Below are 23,353 nucleotides of genomic sequence, written 5' to 3' on the forward strand. Positions count from 1 at the left end.
CAAAATAAGGATCTAATATAGTTCTTCAACATGGTCATGTAATATATCATATGAAAGCATTTTACATTGTCTTTTCAATGATGTACAATATTCACTGAGTTCTGTGATGATATATTAAAAGCTATTTTCTCTAGCGACACCAAACCCAACCCCAAAGTCAGATTTCAATTAAATTTGACATAGTTTCGCTCAGAATTGTAGATATATTGCACTTTTGTCCGAGCATTTTACTAGTTTATCATTTGAGTGAATAAAAACCTATGTGAATACGTGTAGTATTATGAAGTATTTAAAAATTTACATCACAGAGTCAAGGGCTGTGGAATAATGTCACCTCAAGTCACCGTCAGAGTCCATCTCTTCTGGAGAGGTAGGTAAGTTGTTTCTGTTTAGGCATGACATAGCACAATTGCATCCAAAGGAACATCAGATGTTGTTCTTGGCGCAGCTAAACCTGGATGAGGAGCACCTCCTTATTGTACATTTGCAGGCGAACAATTCTATACACAGTTCATAATGTTACTTAAACAACCAAAACCACATGTTATCATGGTTGGAAATGCGCATACAAAATGTCATCAGATGTAAAAAAAGGTGGTTGTTAAACAACAAACACCCTATCAGTTGTGTATTCAACAAAAATCATTTTATTTATTTTCTATTGTCCGCCCTTTGTGATGAGGATGATATACATACCAGCCAAAAGACTACTCAAACAAATTAAGGACCATCCGAATCAGCACACAACCCAATCAATTAGCTCAGCACACAATACATGTATACCATTTAGTTTGGAACTAAATTCTGTACAGCACTCGTATGCTTGTCGTAAGAGGCGACTAACCGGATCGGGTGGTCAGGCTCGCTGAGTTGGTTGATGCATGTCATCGATCCCAATTGCACGGATCGATGCTCATGATATCAATCACTGGATTGACTTGTCCAGACTTGATTATTAACAGACCACCAACAAAAAGCTGGAATATTGCGGAGTGCGGCATTAAAGAACAAACAAAGAAACGAAATATTGGACTTAATAATACACAACAGCCACTAATCTTGAGATGCACACGATATCTTTATTAAAAAGGAAACCCCAGGAAGTTCTGATTATGATAATAAAGTCGAAAGGTATTTCACAATCAAGCATCCCCCTATCTATATATATTAACACAAGGAGTGCAATCGCCTACTACTCGTGGCACTCGTGGCACTCGTTTGTTTATGTGTAAAAGTGGGGTGTTTCATAGTAAAAATATATTTTAATCATAATCAGAACTACCGATTCCTGTGAAGAAACATACAGTGGATTTGTTGTCAGCTGATCAATCAAAGAGACCAAGTCATAGCCATAGACTGAAGTGCGTAAACAGATTGACGAGTACACAATGGCATCCCGCTACTACAGGAACATGATGGAAATACCGTCCCGAGATAAAAATGGCGTCGTTGGTTTACTTATGAAAGTGTATACGATCGGTGAAATAACGGACAGAAGATAACAAAATAATCGGGGAATACAGTGGACACAGATATGATGTAAAATACAAGAAAGAAAATGTTTTTTACCAGGTGCTATGCTGAAACGGTATTAACATAGAAACAGTGATTGATGGTCGTAAAAAATTACACAGATACATAAAATGGATTTTTAGAGCATTCTCAAAATAACATGTTACTTATTGTCAAATTTCTCAAAATGTCAATATTCAATAGTTCTGGAATTGATTTCCCCTCAAAGACGTGATATGGGGACCATTCGTGACCACTCGGGTCATTCCGGGACATGATGCGATGATTACGGAAAGATGCGAGAGGTGACAAATGGTGATGCGCGTGTCAGTTGAAGCAAAAACAAGTCTTGTACTTGAAGTTCATATCTGTATCCACTTCACCACAGGGATGCCGCTCGTTGTGTTCTGCTACAGGGCTAGTTCCAGCGCCACCCAGCCACCGTAGACCCCCACGACGCACGTTATGAAGAAGACGACGTTGCTGGCACCACTCTATAACATGAAATGGTGGGTGAGTGAGCTAATAAATAAACCTGCAATTCATTCCAATAAAGTATCAGACCTCTTCTAGGGCCACTGTGATTGTGAACAGTAGCTATTTTAATAGTCAATGTTGACAGATTAGATAGCATAAGGTTTATTATTTCAACTTCATTATTATTGAGGACATATCGAAAGTGAATCACAGTTTAATCTGCAATTTCGTAAAACTTTACCAAACTTATATTTACTTTTCTGTACAAAAATAATCATGTCATGAAATAAACAGTACCTCAACTAATCAATGGCCAGTTTATGTTCTGTCCGTATGTGAATCCATGTGATCTTCATGTAATGTACAGAAACAGATAACACTTCAACGGCCCCTAAAGATATTTGAAAAAAACTATGAATGTTGTATAGTACCCATGGCTGTAATAATCATAACACATTACTTTCCTTCGTTTATATTCAAATGTGAAATACATCTGGTACAAAAGTCCCTGTTTTATGTACACAAATATGTTTTAAAACTTTAAAAACAAAGTATTTTCTTTTGTGAAAGCATTGAATACCCTGTGCTGTATTATTGATTAGCAGTTGTCAGTAAAATAGTGTGCTTGAGAAAAATGTCTGTAAAGTAGTGTATTGACAAAACAGTTGTGCGTATATCAGTGTGCAAACAGAGGTTGTCTGTATAGTAGTGCATTGAACAAACAGTAACTGAGTGTATAGTAGTGTATTAGAGCAAACAGTAGGTGTGTGTATGGTATTGTGTGGGAGTAAACAGTAGTTGAGTGTATAGTAGTGTATTGAACAAACAGTAGCTGTTTTTATAGTAGTGTATTAGAGCAATCAGTAGGTCTGTGTATGGTATTGTGTGGGAGTAAACAGTAGTTGAATGTATAGTAGTGTATTGAACAAACAGTAACTGAGTGTATAGTAGTGTATTAGAGCAAACAGTAGGTGTGTGTATGGTATTGTGTGGGAGTAAACAGTAGTTGAGTGTATAGTAGTGTATTGAACAAACAGTAGCTGTTTTTATAGTAGTGTATTAGAGCAATCAGTAGGTGTGTGTATGGTATTGTGTGGGAGTAAACAGTAGTTGAATGTATAGTAGTGTATTGAGCAAACAGTAGTTGAGTGTATAGTAGAGTATTGAACAAACAGTAGTTGAGTGTATAGTAGTGTATTGAGCAAACAGTAGTTGTGTGTATAGTTGTGTATTGAGCAAACAGTAGTCGCCTGTTTAGTCGTGTGTTGGATTAAACATGAGTTGTGGGTATAGTAGTTTATTGGAGTAAACATTAGTTGTCAGTACAGACGTATATCGATGACAAAGTCAGTTGTCAGTACAGACGTACATCGATGACAACGTCAGTTGTCAGTACAGACGTATATTGATGATAACGTCAGTTGTTAGTACAGACGTATATTGATGATAAATTCAGTTGTCAATACAGGTGTATATTGATGATAACGTCAGTTGTCAGTACAGGTGAATATTGGTGATAACGTCAGTTGTCAGTATAGGCGTGCATTGATGATAGCATCAGTTGTCAGTAAAGACGCATATTGATGATAACGTCAGTTGTCAGTAAAGACGTATATTGATGATAACGTCAGTTGTCCGTACAGACGTATATTGATGATAACGTCAGTTGTCAGTACAGACGTATATTAATGAAAACATTAGTTGTCAGTATAGACGTATTTTGATGATAACATCAGTTGTCAGTAAAGACGCATATTGATGATAACGTCAGTTGTCAGTACAGACGTATATTGATGATAACGTCAGTTGTCAGTATAGACGTATATTGATGATAGCGTTCAGTTGTTAGTACAGACGTATATTGATGATAACGTCAGTTGTCAGTACAGACGTATATTGATGATAACGTCAGTTGTCAGTACAGACGTATATTAATGATAACATCAGTTGTCAGTACAGACGTCTATTGATGATAACGTCAGTTGTCAGTACAGACTTATATTGATGATAACATCAGTTGTCAGTACAGACGTATATTGATGATAACATCAGTTGTCAGTACAGACGTATATTAATGATAACATTAGTTGTCAGTATAGACGTATTTTGATGATAACATCAGTTGTCAGTAAAGACGCATATTGATGATAACGTCAGTTGTCAGTACAGACTTATATTGATGATAACATCAGTTGTCAGTACAGACGTTTAATGATGACAACATCAGTTGTCAGTACAGACGTATATTGATGATAACTTCAGTCGTCAGTACATACGTTTAATGATGATAACATCAGTTGTCAGTACAGACGTATATTGATGATAACTTCAGTCGTCAGTACAGACGTTTAATGATGATAACATCAGTTGTCAGTACAGACGTATATTGATGATAACTTCAGTCGTCAGTACAGACGTTTAATGATGATAACATCAGTTGTCAGTACAGACGTATATTGATGATAACTTCAGTCGTCAGTACAGACGTATATTGATGATAACTTCAGTCGTCAGTACAGACGTTTAATGATGATAACATCAGTTGTCAGTACAGACGTATATTGATGATAACTTCAGTCGTCAGTACATACGTTTAATGATGATAACATCAGTTGTCAGTACAGACGTATATTGATGATAACTTCAGTCGTCAGTACAGACGTTTAATGATGATAACATCAGTTGTCAGTACAGACGTATATTGATGATAACTTCAGTCGTCAGTACAGACGTATATTGATGATAACATCAGTTGTCAGTACAGACGTATATTGATGATAACTTCAGTCGTCAGTACATACGTTTAATGATGATAACATCAGTTGTCAGTACAGACGTATATTGATGATAACTTCAGTCGTCAGTACATACGTTTAATGATGATAACATCAGTTGTCAGTACAGGCGTATATTGATGATAACTTCTGTCGTCAGTACAGACGTTTAATGATGATAACATCAGTTGTCAGTACAGACGTATATTGATGATAACTTCAGTCGTCAGTACATACGTTTAATGATGATAACATCAGTTGTCAGTACAGACGTATATTGGTGAAAACGCTGGTATGGAAAAATATGAAGGTCTTACCCCGGTGGTCGTAGACATTGTGACAGTCGTTGAGTCAGTAGCCACCGTCGAATTTGCTAAAGGATTTAAGTAAGTCGTTTAGTCAACATTATAACAAATTCTGCAAGTTTGATAATGCAAGTTTGAAAATGATGACATTATTACCGATTTTATTTGCAACAAAAGGATACACAGAGATTATAGTACTCTTTAGAAGCTATCGGGAAGTACTCGCATTTGAACAGATTGAAAGTGACAAGAACATATTTACAGTGTTCTTGTTGGCGAACTTGTTGGGAACGTCTTACTCAAAGGAAGTCAGAGAACACCCGATTCTTTTATATCTCTCTTGTCATGACACATTGCCTAAAGTAATATGAAAACAATATCTGATGTTCTTTACCTTCATTAGAGTAGAACCTATGAGGAACACTACTTCGCACAAGGGATTCGATAAACCGGAATTGAATAAACCCTGATTAACGAGGTTTCACTGTGGGTTATAAAGTTTGAGCCAGCAGTCAAACAAAGCGATGTTTGAAGTCTACCAATTTACTGAGCTTAGTGCTCTTTAATCATGGCGTCATAATTTAATCACATGTCTCTTGTGGAGACATATCAGCAAACAAAAAGCGTACTTACCTGTTGCTGCCAAGGGACTGACAGCACAGAGCGCGATAATAAGAATGGCAGCCAAGGTAAACTTCATCGTTCTTGTTGATTGGGAATCTGAAATCAACATGTTCGATTCCTACAGGCATTCACTCAATATTGTTTGCAGAAAACAAGAAATGTGGAGTTGGGCAGGATAATGGCGACTGTAGGGCCTTTGGTTTGTGGATAACAATCACGTCTACTGGAGACTGTAGAACCTAGGGGTAGAGGACAACGCCACGTCTACTGGAGACTGTAGAACCTATGTATTGTGGACAACATCACGTCTACTGGAGACTGTAGAACCCAGGGGTAGAGGACAACGCCACGTCTACTGGAGACTGTAAAACCTAGGGGTAGTGGACAACGCCACGTCTACTGGAGACTTAGATTCAAGGGGTAGTGGACAACGCCACGTCTACTGGAGACTTAGATTCAAGGGGTAGAGAACAACGCCACGTCTACTGGAGACTTAGATTCAAGGGGTAGTGGACAACGCCACGTTTACTGCAGACTGTAGAACCTAGGGGGAGAGGACAACGCCACGTCTACTGGAGACTGTAGAACCTAGGGGTAGTGGACAACGTCACGTCTACTGGAGACTGTAGAACCTAGGGGTAGTGGACAACGCCACGTCTACTGGAGACTGTAGAACCAATGGGTAGAGGACAACGCCACGTCTCCTGGAGACTATATAACCTAGGGGTAGAGGAAAACATCACGTCTACTGGAGACTGTAGAACCTAGGGGGAGAGGACAACGCCACGTCTACTGGAGACTGTAGAACCTAGGGGTAGAGGACAACGCCACGTCTACTGGAGACTTAGAACCTAGGGGTAGAAGACAACATCACGTCTACTGGAGACTGTAGAACCTAGCGGGAGAGGACAACGCCACGTCTGCTGGAGACTGTAGAACCTAGGAGTAGAGGACAAAGCCACGTCTACTGGAGACTGTAGAACCTAGGGGGAGAGGACAACGCCACGTCTACTGGAGACTGTAGAACCTAGGGGTAGTGGACAACGTCACGTCTACTGGAGACTGTAGAACCTAGGGATAGTGGACAACGCCACGTCTACTGGAGACTGTAGAACCAAGGGGTAGAGGACAACGCCACGTCTCCTGGAGACTATATAACCTAGTGGTAGAGGACAACATCACGTCTACTGGAGACTGTAGAACCTAGGGGGAGAGGACAACGCCACGTCTACTGGAGACTGTAGAACCTAGGGGTAGAGGACAACGCCACGTCTACTGGAGACTTAGAACCTAGGGGTAGAAGACAACATCACGTCTACTGGAGACTGTAGAACCTAGCGGGAGAGGACAACGCCACGTCTGCTGGAGACTGTAGAACCTAGGAGTAGAGGACAAAGCCACGTCTACTGGAGACTGTAGAACCTAGGGGTAGAGGACAACGCCACGTCTACTGGAGACTTAGAACCTAGGGGGAGAGGACAACGCCATGTCTACTGGAGACTGTAGAACCTAGGGGTAGAGGACAACATCACGTCTAGTGGAGACTGTAGAACCTAGGAGGAGAGGACAACGCCACGTCTACTAGAGGCTGTAGAACCTAGGGGAAGAGGACAACGCCACGTCTACTGGAGACTGTAGAACCTAGGGGAAGAGGACAACGCCACGTCTACTGGAGACTTAGAACCTAGGGTGAGAGGACAACGCCTCTTCTACAAGGGATTGTAGAACCTATGTGTAGTGGACAACGCCATGCCTAGTAGAGATTGTAGAACATAGGGGTAGAGAACAACGCCTTTTCTACAAGAGGTTGTAGAACCTAGGAGTAGAGAACAACGCCTCTTCTACAAGAGATTGTAGAACCTATGTGTAGTGGACAACGCCATGCCTAGTAGAGATTGTAGAACATAGGGGTAGAGAACAACGCCATACCTACTGGAGACTGTAGAACCTATGTGTAGTGGACAACGCCATGCCTACTGGAGATTGTAGAACATAGGGGTAGAGAACAACGCCACGTCTACTGGAGACTGTAGAACCTATGTGTAGTGGACAACGCCATGCCTACTGGAGATTGTAGAACATAGGGGTAGAGAACAACGCCTTTTCTACAAGAGATTGTAGAACATAGGGGTAGAGAACAACGCCTCTTCTACACGAGATTCTAGAACCTATGTGTAGTGGACAACGCCATGCCTAGTAGAGATTGTAGAACATAGGGGTAGAGAACAACGCCTCTTCTACAAGATATTGTAGAACCTATGTGTAGTGGACATCGCCACGTCTTCTAGAGACTGTAGAACCCAGAGGTAGAGGACAACGCGACGCCTAGTAGAGACTATAGAATCTATGTGTAGAACACAACGCAACGTCTCCTAGAGACTGTAGAACCTAGGGGTAGAGGACAACGCCACGTCTACTTGAGACCGTAAAACCTAGAGGATGTGGTGAAGGTTCAAACCGCCTTCAACAGAAAGTACGTACTTGAAAATTGGATTTAACCGAAAATTACAAACGCTATGACAAGTTTACAAGGCTCAAAACAGTTTTGAAACTTTAGGTCCAAAACACAACTATGATTCCCGTATCAAATACATCATAACAGAATATCTATTTCGTGTTTGTGTCATATTTAGCCACCATCAAACATGGGTGTACACCCCATTTTGCCCGGCAGTTTACTATGAGGGACCGAGATGGTGTGGAGGGTAGTGGGCATCGCGTCATCTCATCAGACACAGAACACACTTGCATTGTGTTTATAATACCGAACTTTATCTACAAATGTATGACATTCTTATTTCAGCCTCCTTCGTATGTTACAAAACGTTATTATATCAAATGGCACTGCGCACACAAATCTCAAACTATTACCTGGGGCTGAATCACTTCTAGGTTGGAAGTTGTTATCAAATCTTCCCTCAATCGACTTTTCACGAGCACAATGTACCTACCTCTGAAGCTTTCAGCTGATCGTCTTGTATAGCCAACTGACTGACTGATATAGGAGATTTAACGTGCGCTTTCCGACTGTAGCGTATTTCGCACACGGGTACAGCCAACCCTGTACAGGGTCTTTTATGTCGTCTTTTAGACGAGTTTAAGTTTAAATAGGGAAGTTAATATTAGAAATGAATTATTTTGCTCAACCTATATATACGTGTCATTGGCAATGTATATCAAACACAACTAACTAAGGTAGAAATATAATATTTAGGTATTTAATATGTTGTTATTAATGGCTTGAGATTATTTTACAAATGATATAGTTGATCAAGCCCCCCTTCCCAATAGACTGGACCACCCTCCAGTAATTAAATAAGATTGACTATTTGTTGTGTTCACCCGGATAACGGTCCCTGACAACTGTGGTGATACATAATGTGAGACAACATATCGGCAAACACATGCTCCCTTTGTTATTCATAAGCACTGGAGAGTAGATCAAATACCTCCCCCAGTTCAAGATGCATGACAAAGCTGGAAACCCTGGATACCGCTGTATAAATAAACACTATCTTTTTATCAAATTGCATTGTTTTCATACATGCGTAAGAGCTGTATTAACCAGTGAACTACGTAAGTTCAATACCCCAAGGTTTTTCGGTTTTCTTTTCGTGTGTCAATTTCAGAATTTTGAATTTAATTGAAAATATTGAAACGTAAGAAGATGATAAGCGGTGACACACCACATCGGGGTCGATTGCAGGACATCACGTGGATTCTTTCATGTGAGAATAATTACACCGAATAATAATTTGATTGTACCAATACCCGGATGGTTGGTCTCATATAAGAGCACATGATCTCTCTAGGATTCTTCTGCAAAACAAGCGCACGGTAACCCGATAAGGGTTCTTTAGAAGTACAAGAGCATGTAATCCCTATAGGATCTGTAGGATTCTTCTGTAATACAAAATCATGACTCACTATAGGATTCTTCTGTAATACAGAGTGCGGAATCACTACAGGATTCTTCTGTAATACAGAGTGCGGAATATCTACAGAATTCTTCTGTAATATAGAGTGCGGAGTCTCTACGGAATTCTTCTGTTATACAAAGTGCGGAATCACAACAGGATTCTTCTCTAATACAGAGTACAGGATCACTACAGGATTCTTCTGTAATACAGAGTACGGGATCACTGCAGGATTCTTCTGTAATATAGAGTGCAGAATCTCTACAGGATTCTTCTGTAATACAGAGTGCGGGATCACTACAGGATTCTTCTGTAATACAAAGTGCAGAATCACTACAGGATTCTTCTGTAATACAGAGCGCGGGATCACTACAGGATTCTTCTGTAATACAGAGTGCGGGATCACTACAGGATTCATCTGTAATACAGAGTACGGACTCACTACAGGATTCTTCTGTAATACAGAGTGCGGGATCACTACAGGATTCTTCTGTAATACAGAGTACGGGATCACTACAGGATTCTTCTGTAATACAGAGTGCGGGATCACTACAGGATTCTTCTGTAATACAGAGTGCGGGATCACTACAGGATTCTTCTGTAATACAGAGTACGGGATCACTACAGGATTCATCTGTAATACAGAGTGCGGGATCACTACAGGATTCTTCTGTAATACAGAGTGCGGGATCACTACAGGATTCATCTGTAATACAGAGTGCGGGATCACTACAGGATTCTTCTGTAATACAGAGTACGGGATCACTACAGGATTTTTCTGTAATACAGAGTGCGGGATCACTACAGGATTCTTCTGTAATACAGAGTGCGGGATCACTACAGGATTCATCTGTAATACAGAGTGCAGGATCACTACAGGATTCTTCTGTAATACAGAGTGCGGGATCACTACAGGATTCTTCTGTAATACAGAGTGCAGGATCACTACAGGATTCATCTGTAATGCAGAGTGCAGGATCACTACAGGATTCATCTGTTATACAGAATGCGGAATCACTACAGGATCATTATGAAGTGTGGTATTATTTGACTACTATAAAAATGACGCAGAGTGAGCTGTAGGCAGAATGGGGGTGAAGTGTAGAAATGGGATTGTACGTGGTGGATTATTGGAGAATATATCACACGAGCACATCACACACACAAAAATACATGCACACACGCTCTCACACACGTCATAGTAAAACACGAGGATACACATTCCATGACATCAAGCTGTTGTCAAATATCATTACTATGTTACTAAATTTATATGCAAACATTACACACTTTAGGGAAGTAAATAGGATTTAGGTGTGTGACTTTCACCAATAAAGAGAACAACCTGAAAGATAACGGGACGCCCATTTTCACTTTGCTCGGTTAAATGAGAGCCAAAATCTAAGGGTACAATCGACGCGAATAGCTAGATGCTTGTTCATGCGGCGTTAAACAATACTCGCTCAACCACTCCGAAAATATATATATATATATATGTTGTAACATCCTAATCAATACAAATATAATTAATGATAATAATTAAGCGACAAAACCCTTTTTATATCCAATAGAAATAACTGCATAAGGCAGAGTCGATTGTACGATTTCGACTATATCATGAGCAAGTGTTTATGAATCACTTTCAATGATACCAGGTGTTCGCGAAAAGGTGAACTTATCCTGCCCCATCGGTGTTATTATTACTTGCTATGTGATTTTGCAATGTATCTAATATACTACACACAAAGGAGAAGGAGACATGTGATATGGTATGTTGTATGTGACGTTCGTTGTGAACTCTACTATCAGCGTAATTGGTTTATTTTATTTTTTTCTCCATAACCTAACATAAAGTTGTCATTTGTTGTAAATTCAAAATGAAATCGGCTATTAACTAAAGATGTCATAGATAGAGGTGGCGCGGAGAGACTATAACGGAGTGTTTGATTTATGAGGCATGATCTATGCCAGTATATGTAGGGACGCATATGTTATATTTGTTGTTCCAGATAATAGGTTAAATGGTAATGTGCAATATCAGGAACTCTGATAATTATATTTTCAAGGGTACAGAATGTGATTTACACATGAGTGTGCTTTAACAAAAGCAATGAAATCCATTCCTTGATTATAAATAATCTGAGCTAATAGCATTGTCCATTGTACGATTTGGATTATATCATAAGCAAAGTGTTTATGTACAGTAAAGAACGGTTATAACGAACTCAAAGGGACTACTAATTTTAGTTCGTTAGTTCGTTATAACCGTAGTCCGTTATAAGCATTTATATAGCATAACTACAGCAAATAGTCTGGACCACAAAAGTAAGTTCGTTATATCCGTCAGTTCGTTATAAGCGTGTTCGTTATAACCGTAGTTTACAGTATAACTATGAAAGATAACAGATGTTTGCGAAAGGTGAGCGTATCCTGACCCACTTGTGGCACCCGTCACGAACACATGAAAGTCAATTGCCCACCTAAAAAATAATATAAATAATATATGTGGTACAAGTCGAAGTTGGGAAAGGCATCGGACATGATTCTATTCCCCAATCCTGTTGTAGTCATAAATCAATAAACACAATGAAACCAGTGTGTGTGAGGTTATACAGAATGTAAATTATAATAATGGCTAACGGTATTTCAGTCAGTATCACAGCTGTTGTCCCGTGAGGGAGACAGTATAGCATTTGTACTGACAAACCAATAAGCGTAACCGGGGCATGTTTCCACGCATGATTATAAGGTTCTGGTACGTCTGAGGTCCAATGCCCAACTGTGGAGAGCGAGTGTGGCTCGTAAAAGATGAAAGCTACCATTTGAAATAACGAAGTAGGTTCTAGTTAACCTCACACCCTTAGCGGAAAAAGTGCATGTTTATAAAGACTCCATGGTACTCCTAGAAGTGAGTGAGTGAGTTGGATTTAACGCCGCTTTTAACAGTATTCCAGTGATATCCAGTCAGCTTAATATGGGAGAAAAGCCCGAACTGATGCAGGTCTCAGACGTTTCCCACTTCGGTGAAACCCACGAGCACGGGTATGGTGCTGACAAACCTAGAAACATAATCGGGCCGAACCGGGATTCGATCCCACATTTATAGGTTTCTGGCCTGCCCAAGTGACGCAACTGCGCGCCTTGGACGACTGGGCCACCCGTGTCCCCGATACTTCTAGAAAGGAAAGTTCACTCTATTTTCCCCATTGACTCCTCAATGGACTATTTAGTTCAGCATTTACTGGGACTTATTTCTGTAATGGTCACACACATATCATAAGAATGAGTTAGGTATGGTAGTCAAAGCTGTCTGACATGTTTTTACAGTTTATGAAGCTTCGAACTGTCCAAAATGTTTTTCATGCACAAAACACACGCTCTGTCCACTTGAAGGATTTTTTTGGTATGAAGTTTGTATGTGACTTTTCCCCTCCCTGTTCTGAAACATCTTTGTAAAATTAAATATAACTGATTGTATGTATTTAAGTAAGAATAAATCCTACATGGAAATAACATAATTTTTTATTCCACTGATTCACGTATCCACCAGCGCACACGGTAAACGTGTAACCACATAAACACAGTGAGAGAAACAACGAAGCATGGCATCGTGTCCTGAAGTTGATGGAATCAAACGTCATATCAACTGTCAACTATAATATTCCGAGCAGGAAACATTGGAAAACATAACGATCGTGTCTTTTGTGCGAAGTATCATCAATTTGACTGGGGGTTATCAATCAATGCTGTCGTGTAATAGCTGTACAGTAACGCAACAATGTTAATGGTTATTCACAATTACAAATCGATATTTTGATTGAAACGTAGTAACTGTCACAAGACTATCGTTGTCACAACAAAATATTCTGTTTACGGCTAATATGTAAAATTGTATTGTTTGTCCACTGCACATCTACGTTAAAGTTGACGAGTTGATTTATTCATCTGGAATATTTTTGTAAAGGCCAGTGGCCAATTGTCAACGGGAATCGTTATAGGAATTACTAATGCCGATTATATAATGGTAGCCCACTAGGATACCATGCCGAAAACAAGTACCATCTTTTAACGTCTTTTGGTGAGACATGAGCCCGGGGATCGAACCACCGACCTTCTGCTCTCCAGACAGATGCTTTTTCCACTGGACCACGGTCCAGTCCTTCATATTAAAAAATGTTAAGGACAGATATAGTATTAAGTAATATCATGTAATGGATTATTATCAAGGCAATAGTAATAATTTAAATCCTTGTTTTCCTCGTTCTAATTGAAATGATTCTATTCTATATATAATAGAAACATTTCCAACACGGTCTAAATAGTTATCACCGCGGCGGAAATAGTTTTCTGTATTTTCATTTTAGTTTTTGACATTTTCGCTTTAGTTTTTGACATTTTCATTTTAGTTTTTGACATTTTCATTTTAGTTTTTGACCTTTTCGTTTTTGTTTTTGACATTTTCATTTTAGTTTTTGACATTTTCAATTCACTTTTCAGCGATTCAATATCTTCTTTATACATGATTTATCACATATTTGTATTTACAAGTTGTGTTCATTTGCAAAAGGTTACGATAACAGTAAGTGAAATATCAAAATATTGAAAAACGGACTCCATGTCCCTTATGGGCCACCGTAAATAACACATGAAATACACCCAAAATGAAAAGTAATTTCGAAAGAAATGAAAGAGCTGCATCCAATAGCAAAATTCAGTTATTGATCAATCTGTCATATAACAGTAATATGAATGAAATCAATGAAATTTCGCTGTCAATTACGACATGTTTTGCGGTCTGTTAATCCGGACATACTTCCGCGACAGCACTGACCGAGAGAGAAAAGGTGTTTTCTTCTTAAAATGCGACAGCTGATATGTCCAATTTACAACCGATTCCGACACAAAACCATTTCAAGTCACTTGTAAGAGCTTTTATGCAACTTTTAGAAGACTTGATACATTTTCTAAATTAACAAGCATGAAATACTTATATCCCCTGCTAATAGGATGTCCGGTTGTGTGCAAGGCAAGAAAATTCGTACGGTTTTCAAGATGTGCTCCGGAAACAAGTCAAAGTCGTTGCCATGGAAACTCGAATTTTCAACACTAGACCTATCTATGTGACAAGTTTGGTTTAGGTAACTGTTTTTTTAGTTCTGCTCCGGAAACGAAACGTGACGGACGGACAGAAGGACGGGCGGGACAGCACTCATTCCTATATTCCCCTTCCACTTCGAGGCGGAGGATAATAAATTATACTCATACATGGGCAGCTGCCTATTGAAATACAAATATTTCAAGTAGGTCCTAGGGTCTGATGCTAGACCCCCAGATGAAACACAGAGAGCAAACCATTAACGTCTGTTCCAAAGCGTCGCGGACTGCACGAATGTATAGTTTTGTCTGTACCTATGTGTAGCGATGCTCATGATATCAACCACAGGATTGTCTGGTCCAGACTCGATTATTTACAGACCTCCGTCATATAGGTGGATTATTGCTGAGTGCGGCAAAAAACCCCAAATAAAATGTATCGGAAAAATAACAGGAAATATTATAACAGCCCCGTGATAGCAATCACTAAAGCCGACCTTTCTTTCAGTTGCTTCATGTTTTGATTCAATTTGTTTGTTTCTTGTTTAACGCCGCACTCATCATAGCTATATCATGGCGGTGTGTAAATTCTCGAGGCTGGACCAGATAATCCTGAGTTTGATATGACGAGCATCGATCCACGCAAATGGGATATGATGAAATGCATCAACCAACTCAGCGAGCCTGACCACCCGATCCCGTTAGTCTCCTCTTACGACACACACAGTCGTCTTTTACGGCAAGCATGGGTTGCTGGAGACCTATTCTAACCCGAATCTTCACGGGTCGTACAATGTATGAAGCCCATACTTGGTACCCCCAGACGTAATATGACTTGAATATTGATAAATAATCTATCAGCTAATCATTTAATATATTTCGTCAATGCAAGAGAATATCAAGTTTTGATTATCCGCCAAAACAGATCCGATGTGGCGCGAAGGGCGAAATAGAGTTGAAAATTAAATGAATGGACAACTGAAAACCAGTGATAGACGGGGCCACTGAAGATCAGTGATGACACCGGCTGAGACATGCATCTCCACGGATAGAACAGACAATTATGTTTGTTGTTTAAAGCTGCACTGTGATATTTCAGCTAAGTGACGGAGGCCTGTAAATAATCGAGTGTGGACCAGACTATCCAGTGTTCAACACTGTGAACAACGAGCCACGCCGTCCGAGTACGAGGACACGCAACCAAGTCCTCGAGTCTGACCACCCGATCCATTAAGTCGCCCCGTATAACCAGCATAGGCTGTGGACACCTCTTCTAACCTGGAGGAGCGGTCGGGTAGCCTGGTGGTTACAGCGTTCGCTCGCCACGCCGAAGACCCGGGTTCGATTCCCTACATTGGTACAATGTGTGAAGCCCATTTCTGGTGTCCCGAGCCGTGATATTGCTGGAATATTGCTAAAAGCGGCGTAAAATCAAACTCACTCACTCACTCTAACCTGGAATCCCCATGTTGGTAGAATAGATAAGATGTCAGTATCATTGCTAAAACTATTTATTGCCAGGGTATCTGTTGTAAAGAATTTCATTGGCCAACGAATACATGAACTGGAAGTCGATTGGCATATTTTGATGAAAATGAGATCCAGTGAAATATTAAAACAGAACAGTAATACAGGTTTGTTCTTTGATACACAGCACATTACAAACAGCGAAGCCTTTGGATGTCACATATTATGCACGAAATACCATCACAATTGTTGCATAATAAGATTTTGTTGTTGTTTTGTTAATCTGTCAATTTGTCTGTTCGTTGTTTAACGCCGCACACGGCAATATTCTAGCTATGTGACGACAGTCTGTAAATAATCGAATGTGGACCAGACAATCCAGTGATTGACATCATAAACAACCGTCCACACAACTGGAATACGATGACATGCATCAACAAAGTCAGCGATTCCGTAAGTCGTCTCCTTCAACAAGCATAGGTTGCTGAAGACCAATTCTAACCCAGATCTTCACGAGCATACTGCCATTATGCTAATAATTTTACACCAAACCTAAGGGTGCATTACTTCTGCATATAATCTACATTGCTATACTGATATAACCGTTAAACCCCATATTCACTATTGCAACCTAGCAATTTAGATAACAAACGGTTCAACAAATGAAATTGGTAGAAAAAATTCAAGCCAAAAAATATATAATCTCGTTTTTCAAACATATACTGAAACAACAAAGGTAGTGATCATGAATGTTTGGGGATATTTTTATGGAATTGAGGACAGTCTTCACGACAAAAAAACCCTAAACTTTCTTTATGTCATTGAGCATATGTTATTATGTAACCTATCGATAACTGTCGTGTGTTTATCGGTCAAAAGACAACATGTCTAAATAAACATACAACATTTTTGCTTTTTTTCTATCTGCCCCCTAGTGACACAAGCAGAGTGTTGAGGTAGTGGTGAGAGACGTCACTCCTTGTAGATGAGGGTGGGGATGTGGCAGTGATGGAGGACGCCGTCGCTCACGCTGCCGAGAATGGTACGCTTGATGGTGCCCATCCCACGGGTGCCCATCACGATGATGTGAGCATTGATCTTCTTGGCGTGGACGCAGATTTCGTGCCACACTTCCTTGCCTTTCAACTCCTCGAACTGATGCTCGATCTGGAAAAAGTTAACAAAGCGAAACTGAAAACGGGTCTGCAACAACATGGCGGCCACTCCCATTTACGATAGAGTGTGCGAGAATTTCAACAATGAAAAACTAATTGACGCGCAAAAGAAAGCCCCCCCCCCCCCCCCCCCCCCCCAATATTCTTCATATCCATCTCCCTTACTCACATCCCTGTTTAATGTTAATGTTTGTTTTTTGTTTAACGCCGCACTCAGCAATATTCAAGCTATATGACGGCCGTATACAATAATCGTAAAGTGGCGACTGATGGGATCGGGTGATCAGGTTCGCTGAGTTGGTTGATGCATGTCATCGTGTCCCAATTGCGTGCACCGATACTCATGATGGCAATCACTGGACTGTCTGGTCCAGACTCGACTATTTACAGACCGCCGTCATGTCGCTGGAATATTGCCGAGTAAACAAACAAAAAACAAACACACTTACCCCAAATTCCTTACAAATGGCATCGTATTTTAATTTCATCTGCTTCGTAGAGGCACTGGTCTTGTCAACAAGTTCCTGGCGCCGTGCAGGGCCTGTGACAAAGAACAAGAAGTAAGTTACAGGGTATATCGGGGTGAACAGGGTGGTCTTATCATGCCTTACGCTTAAATATCGTACAGGGCTGCATTCCTGGGTATTGAAATGTAATGAGGGTAGTATCACCTCGTCACTGGGGGAGTATTCACTTGTCACTGGGGTAGTATAAATAGAGAATACTACACTCATTCTCGTTAGATACCATTTTTACGAAACGAGTGGACTTTCGCTCGGTCAGATACCATGGAAAGTTCATGAGTTTCGTAAAAATGGTATCTAACGAGAATGAGCGTGGTATTTTATTAATAACCCACGTTAAATATGCATGTAAGTGTAAATACATAACAACTTTTGTTCGTTGACAGACCAAACTGAAACCGGTTGCAAACTCTGGTTGCGCATGAATATAGATATATGCCCAAATATGAGCATTGTTGACATTTCTATGCATACGCATTAACAACATGCGCCTGCAGTTGTGTTTGCAAACATAACAGCGCCGACGCCTAAGATCCTTTTGGAAGAATTTCTTCAGCTTATGAGAATTCAAGCGCCATGTTGTTAGTACGCAGGACACCTATAAGAAAATCTGAAAAGTCACATTAGCGCCGCGCTTTGAATATCGGACCAACAGTCAGTCACTCGCACTGCCGGGGTCCCGTCTGTGCATTCGAAAAAATTCGGTTTCCTTGATCTATCAGCTGAATTTATATCATGTCCGTGCCATTTTGGAAGAGTGAAATCAGAGTTTTCGCCAAAGACATTCATGTTTACTGTACCACCCTTTACTGAAGACGTGAAAATCAACACGCTCAAGTCTGCTTGCATGTCAGTGACAGCTTCGAACGAAGGGCAAGGTCACCACCGGAATAAGAAAAGACAACCGTGATCTACTCAGCGTTTTACGTTAGAGATAGGGAATGTTATTGTTCACCTTTGGGATATTTTGGGCCACATAATCAGAAATCAGCCACACTTCTACAGAGTTTTCGAATGATTTGTATCGGAAATGTTCATTTTGAGTGATCTGGTTGTGAACAAACAACTCCCGAAACAGTGCCACAAAATACGCCTCGAAGAGGACACTGATGGCACAACCGGATCATCCCAAGTAAGTCTAGATATCTGTCCAGATAGTTTAAACTGACTACATTTCACCACGCTTATCCTTTTACATTAAATCAAAAAGGAAGTTGCGAAAGTAGTCGGGTGCGTCACGCTCGTTGGGACCCCCGATCTATTGAACGGTAGTCGTACATTGAAAAAGGATATAGCTCGATTATATAATGTCTGTGGAAGCTCAATGCATAACTTATATAGGATGCAAACCGAATTTGATGCGTGTGACTATCTTGTTTAGTTCAATAAAGTGTTTGTTAATATCTCTCGCTCACATGAGATTGCTTCAGCTCTGCCTTGTAGTTGCAAAATTAATGACGTCTCGCGATTTTTTTATGAATAAAAAAAGGAGTCCCGGTGTGACAGAGTTTGCGGTTATCCAATCAAAACGAATAAAACAAGGTCACCCTTGTACGACACACGTGTGACGTACGGATTTAGTATCTTACCACCTGTATCTCCACCACGTGGGTAAGAATCACTCGTCACTGGGGAAGTGTTCACTCATCACGAGGGTAGTATTGCCTCAGCACGAGGGTAGTATTCAAAGGATGATCATCTGACTCAGACGTTCGAGAATATTCGATAGACGTGACAACCAATGAATATTTTTTTTTTTAAATCCTGTAGAAAAAACACATACCCTAACGTTTCTTCCCAAAGACTACTCGGACACTCTCAAAAGTGAGGGGGGCGGGGTTAACGTTGAGCTGAGGAAGGTAAGTCCGACACAATTTTGGAACGACATCAGGAATATATATATTGCCTGGGATCGTCTTGAGCATGAAGTTTAGGAGAAACCCCCATACCCAACAAGTACTCTGTGACTGGTGGGGGTGGTAGTACTCACTCATCATACGATCGTCGTCCCCCCAGTATTCCGGCACGTGACAGATTTTCACCTTGTGGAGTGGCTGATTGAATCTGGCGAGGTACCCTGTTATCACATAAAAATGTGCACATGAACAAGGTTCTTGTTTGTTTGTTTGATGTTTAACGCCGCACTCAGCAATATCCCAGCTATTCGACGGCGATCTGTAAATAATCGAGTCTGGACCAGACAATCCAGTGATTGATTTCATGAGCATCGATCCACGCAATTGGGATCAATGACCTTGTCACTAGTCGATTGTTTACAGACCGCCGTCATATAGCTGGAATATTGCTTAGTGCAGCGTTAAACAACAAACCAAACCAAGAAAACATTACAGTCAATCAAGTTTATATACATACACAACATAGAATGACACATGCACATCGTAGAATGGAACGAATGCAAGATCACTCACTCACTCTCTTTAAAATAAGATATTTTACTCCGATACGATGCCACCTCAATGGAGGTCGCGTCAGGTGAGCTTTCAAATCGGCCAATCGGCGTCATGCTTCTAAATTCTCGATACGAATGAGGGTTTGTTGGTTGGTTTGTTGTTTAACGCCCTGTACTCAGCAATATTCCAGCTATATGACGGCGGTCTGTAAATAATCGAGTCTGGACCAGACAGTCCAGTGATAGATATCATGAGCATCGATCCACGCAATTGGGATAGATGACATGCATCAACGAAGTCAGCGAGCCTGACCACCCGATCCCGTTAGTCGTCTTTTACAACAAGCATAGTCGCCTTTTACGTCAAGTATGGGTTGCTGAAGACCTATTCTACCCCGGATCTTCACGGGTCATACGAGAGAGGGAAGCATTCAGACAAGCATATCTGATTTCTGTATCTTTGATAAAAGTTATATTTTGTTCAATACTACTGAGATGATATCTCTAGTATTCTTTTGTTAATTATGCAATGATCCATTCTCTTTCACAGAAATTAAATTTTAACTTCAAAGAGATTCGTTTATTGTAGATGGTCCGGTTTTCGATCACTCAAAAACACCCTTGACACTAGGTTGGTTTGTTTTCTATGTGGTTTAACGCCGCACTCAGTAATATTTTAGTGATTGACATCATGAGCATCGATCCACCCAATTGTGATAGATGACATGCATCAACCAAGCCTGACCACCTGATCCCGTTAGTCGCCTCTAACAACAAGCATAGTCGCCTTTTACGGCAAGCATGGGTTTCTAAAGAGCTATTCTTCTCCGGATCTTCACGGGTCGACACCCAGTTGTCTCAAAGAAGCGCTGTCATGGACGTTTGTAACAGTTATGTGAACAACGGGTGTAGTTAAGGTATTTTCAAACCAAGCACCAGGGATCAACAAACAAACAAACAAACAAACAAACAAACATTAGGAACGTGTAATCGCAGGGTATGAAACTCCCAAAATTTTCAGCCAGACCACAGGACTGGCTAGCTGAAATACTTGCCAGCCCTGACCAAAACCTGCCCGCCCACTATAATCATATGTTTCTCAGGATAATTAAATTAAAACTTTAAATCGAATTCATTGAACATGAAGTAATGCAAGAAATGAAATAGCAAACACTTTTTAGGTCAGATTTGTATTTAATATCCTAGAATACATCATGTAAATAATGCTTATCATATGGAAATATTTAGACTATTTTTACATATGAAATATAACCCGACCGTCGGGCAGGGGGATTTGAAAATCTGGCAGCCCGAGTTGAAATCAACCCGTCTCGGACGGTCGGGCAGGCAGGTATTTCGAACAGTGGTAATCGACAGTTACCATACATGTCTCTATAACCACACACCTGTTTCTATACGACGTACATCGACATACATGGGCGACAGTCTTCAACACAAAGTAACAATATGGCATATTTTACAGGGCCTGAATATACATTGTTACCTGTACACGGATCTGAAGGCGACCTACAGAGAGTCGTTATGTACACGACAGAAGTTACCGACACCACATTCTCTGGAGCAGGTAGGAGCGAAACTGGTGCGAGCGTTTCAAATCTGAACAAGCGTCTTTGAATATCATGACAAAGGAAATGTGTAAATATGAAACACTATTACAGAATATAGTGCCCCGGTACAGCCTTTTAAGGTGGTTTGAATATCGCTGACTGTGGAAGTCCTATGACGAGTAGAAAACACAGCAAGCATTTAGAAACAAATTTAAACATGCTACGAACAGGTTTAAATTTGTCAACGAAATGACTGAAATAAATATTTTTTTTCGGTTCGTATTCTCTCCACAATAACCACAGTAATTCGCGGACATTTTAACTCATATTTCCTAAAAGGTGATACACTTGTTTCAAAGAGTTTTGTTTATTTGTTTGTTTGTTTGTTGTTTAACGCCGCATTCAGCACTATTCCAGCTACACGACGGCGGTCTGTAAATAATCGAGTCTGAACCAAACAATCCAGTGATTGACATAAACATCGATCCATGCATCAACCAAGTCAGTGGGCCTGACCACCCGATCCCGTTAGTCGCCTCTTGCGACAAGCATGGGTTAAACCCCATTTCACCTCACCTCGTAGTATGTCACCTTATATTTGTTTGTTAGATATCATGTGTTGGTGGAACAAACATTCATACAAATGTGACCCTTATGGCTGTTTGTTTGTTTGTTTGTTGTTTAACGCCGCACTCAGCAATATTCCAGCTATATATGACTGTGGTCTGTAAATAATCGAGCCTGGACCAGACAATCCAGTGATTGATATGAGCATCCATCTACGCAAATGGCATACGATGACATCAACCTAGTCGCCTTTTACGACAAGCATGAGTTGCTGAAGACCTATTATAGCCCGGATCTTCTCGGGCCACTTATATATCATTGCACTTACATAGCGATGACAATGCACGTGGGTTTGTGACTGCTTGTTCTGGTCCGGATTGTGATACCATGCCGCAGTTTAACATGAATATCACACCCAGACACAGCATACTGACTCCCAGCCGAGAAGTCCTTGTTAATTTAACCCCTTCGTGCCCGTGCGAGCACCAGGCACGGTAACAAAAAGTATTTTGGTATGAAGCGGCCGCGGATCCTTAGTTCATTATTAATTAATAACAACCAATGATAATGATGAATGAAACAGCATGCATTATTTACAGGGAGGTGTTTTGATACTGACATACGAAAAGTGCTTCTCACTAATTACTTATGCACCACGGGTGCAACTGTAGCAATGTTGCATACTTACATCTGAAAGCGCGTTCGCTCAAGTCACTGGGATCAACGGCAACCAGGACTTTAGTTTCTCCGCCTGCCATTGTAGATTATTGAGCGTGCTGTCAAGAATGTCCCTTCGTTGCTGTTCAACACCTGACTGTCGCGGGAGTCAGTTTAAGTGATGAGGTCAGAAGGGGTTATTGTAGCCAACTGCGCATGCTCACACTCGGGTTAAGACGTGGGCACCTCTTTGTAAATATTGCAGTTGCATTTATGAAGTGT

At 40.5% G+C, this 23,353-nt stretch overlaps 2 protein-coding genes and 1 long non-coding RNA gene across 4 annotated transcripts; 1 reads left to right on the forward strand and 2 right to left on the reverse strand.

The window, feature by feature from the left end:
- Positions 1–1,059: 1,059 nt before the first annotated feature.
- LOC124128579 lies at positions 1,060–8,735 on the reverse strand. The gene is made up of 4 exons (XR_006860208.2): positions 8,644–8,735; positions 5,702–5,788; positions 5,081–5,136; positions 1,060–2,006 (listed from the first exon to the last, which is right to left on the reverse strand). It is a non-coding gene; the product is annotated as an uncharacterized LOC124128579 (long non-coding RNA).
- Positions 8,736–9,236: 501 nt separating this feature from the next.
- Positions 9,237–10,643, forward strand: LOC125383500. The gene is made up of 2 exons (XM_048401823.1): positions 9,237–9,240; positions 9,643–10,643. Exons 1-2 carry the CDS (start codon positions 9,237–9,239, stop codon positions 10,641–10,643), a joined length of 1,005 nt encoding a protein of 334 aa, XP_048257780.1.
- A 5,940-nt stretch (positions 10,644–16,583) lies between these two features.
- On the reverse strand, positions 16,584–23,259 carry LOC124146509 (universal stress protein PHOS34-like). 2 transcript variants are annotated; one of them, XM_046516826.2, is made up of 4 exons: positions 23,103–23,257; positions 19,860–19,946; positions 17,795–17,886; positions 16,585–17,337 (listed from the first exon to the last, which is right to left on the reverse strand). In XM_046516826.2, the coding sequence occupies exons 1-4, from the start codon at positions 23,170–23,172 to the stop codon at positions 17,143–17,145; spliced, it is 444 nt and encodes a 147-aa protein (XP_046372782.2). In that variant the 5' UTR covers positions 23,173–23,257; the 3' UTR covers positions 16,585–17,142. The 2 variants fall into 2 exon arrangements, with proteins under 2 accessions (XP_048257557.1, XP_046372782.2); XM_048401600.1 differs by lacking the exon at positions 19,860–19,946 and having other exon boundaries at positions 16,584–17,337; positions 23,103–23,259.
- Between the last annotated feature and the right edge of the window lie 94 nt (positions 23,260–23,353).

The sequence above is a fragment of the Haliotis rufescens genome, unplaced genomic scaffold (genome assembly GCF_023055435.1).
Source record: "Haliotis rufescens isolate VD_foot unplaced genomic scaffold, xgHalRufe1.0.p SCAF_23, whole genome shotgun sequence".
Classification (NCBI taxonomy): domain Eukaryota; kingdom Metazoa; phylum Mollusca; class Gastropoda; order Lepetellida; family Haliotidae; genus Haliotis; species Haliotis rufescens.

Excerpts from the sequence above, each read along its gene's own strand:
- LOC124146509 (XM_046516826.2), bottom strand. The coding sequence starts at position 23,172 with ATGGCAGGCGGAGAAACTAAAGTCCTGGTTGCCGTTGATCCCAGTGAC. Across the intron at positions 17,887-19,859 it reads GGACGACGATCGTATGATGA|GCCCTGCACGGCGCCAGGAA; the intron begins GTGAGTACTACC and ends TCTTTGTCACAG. Across the intron at positions 17,338-17,794 it reads CCATTTGTAAGGAATTTGGG|ATCGAGCATCAGTTCGAGGA; the intron begins GTAAGTGTGTTT and ends AACTTTTTCCAG.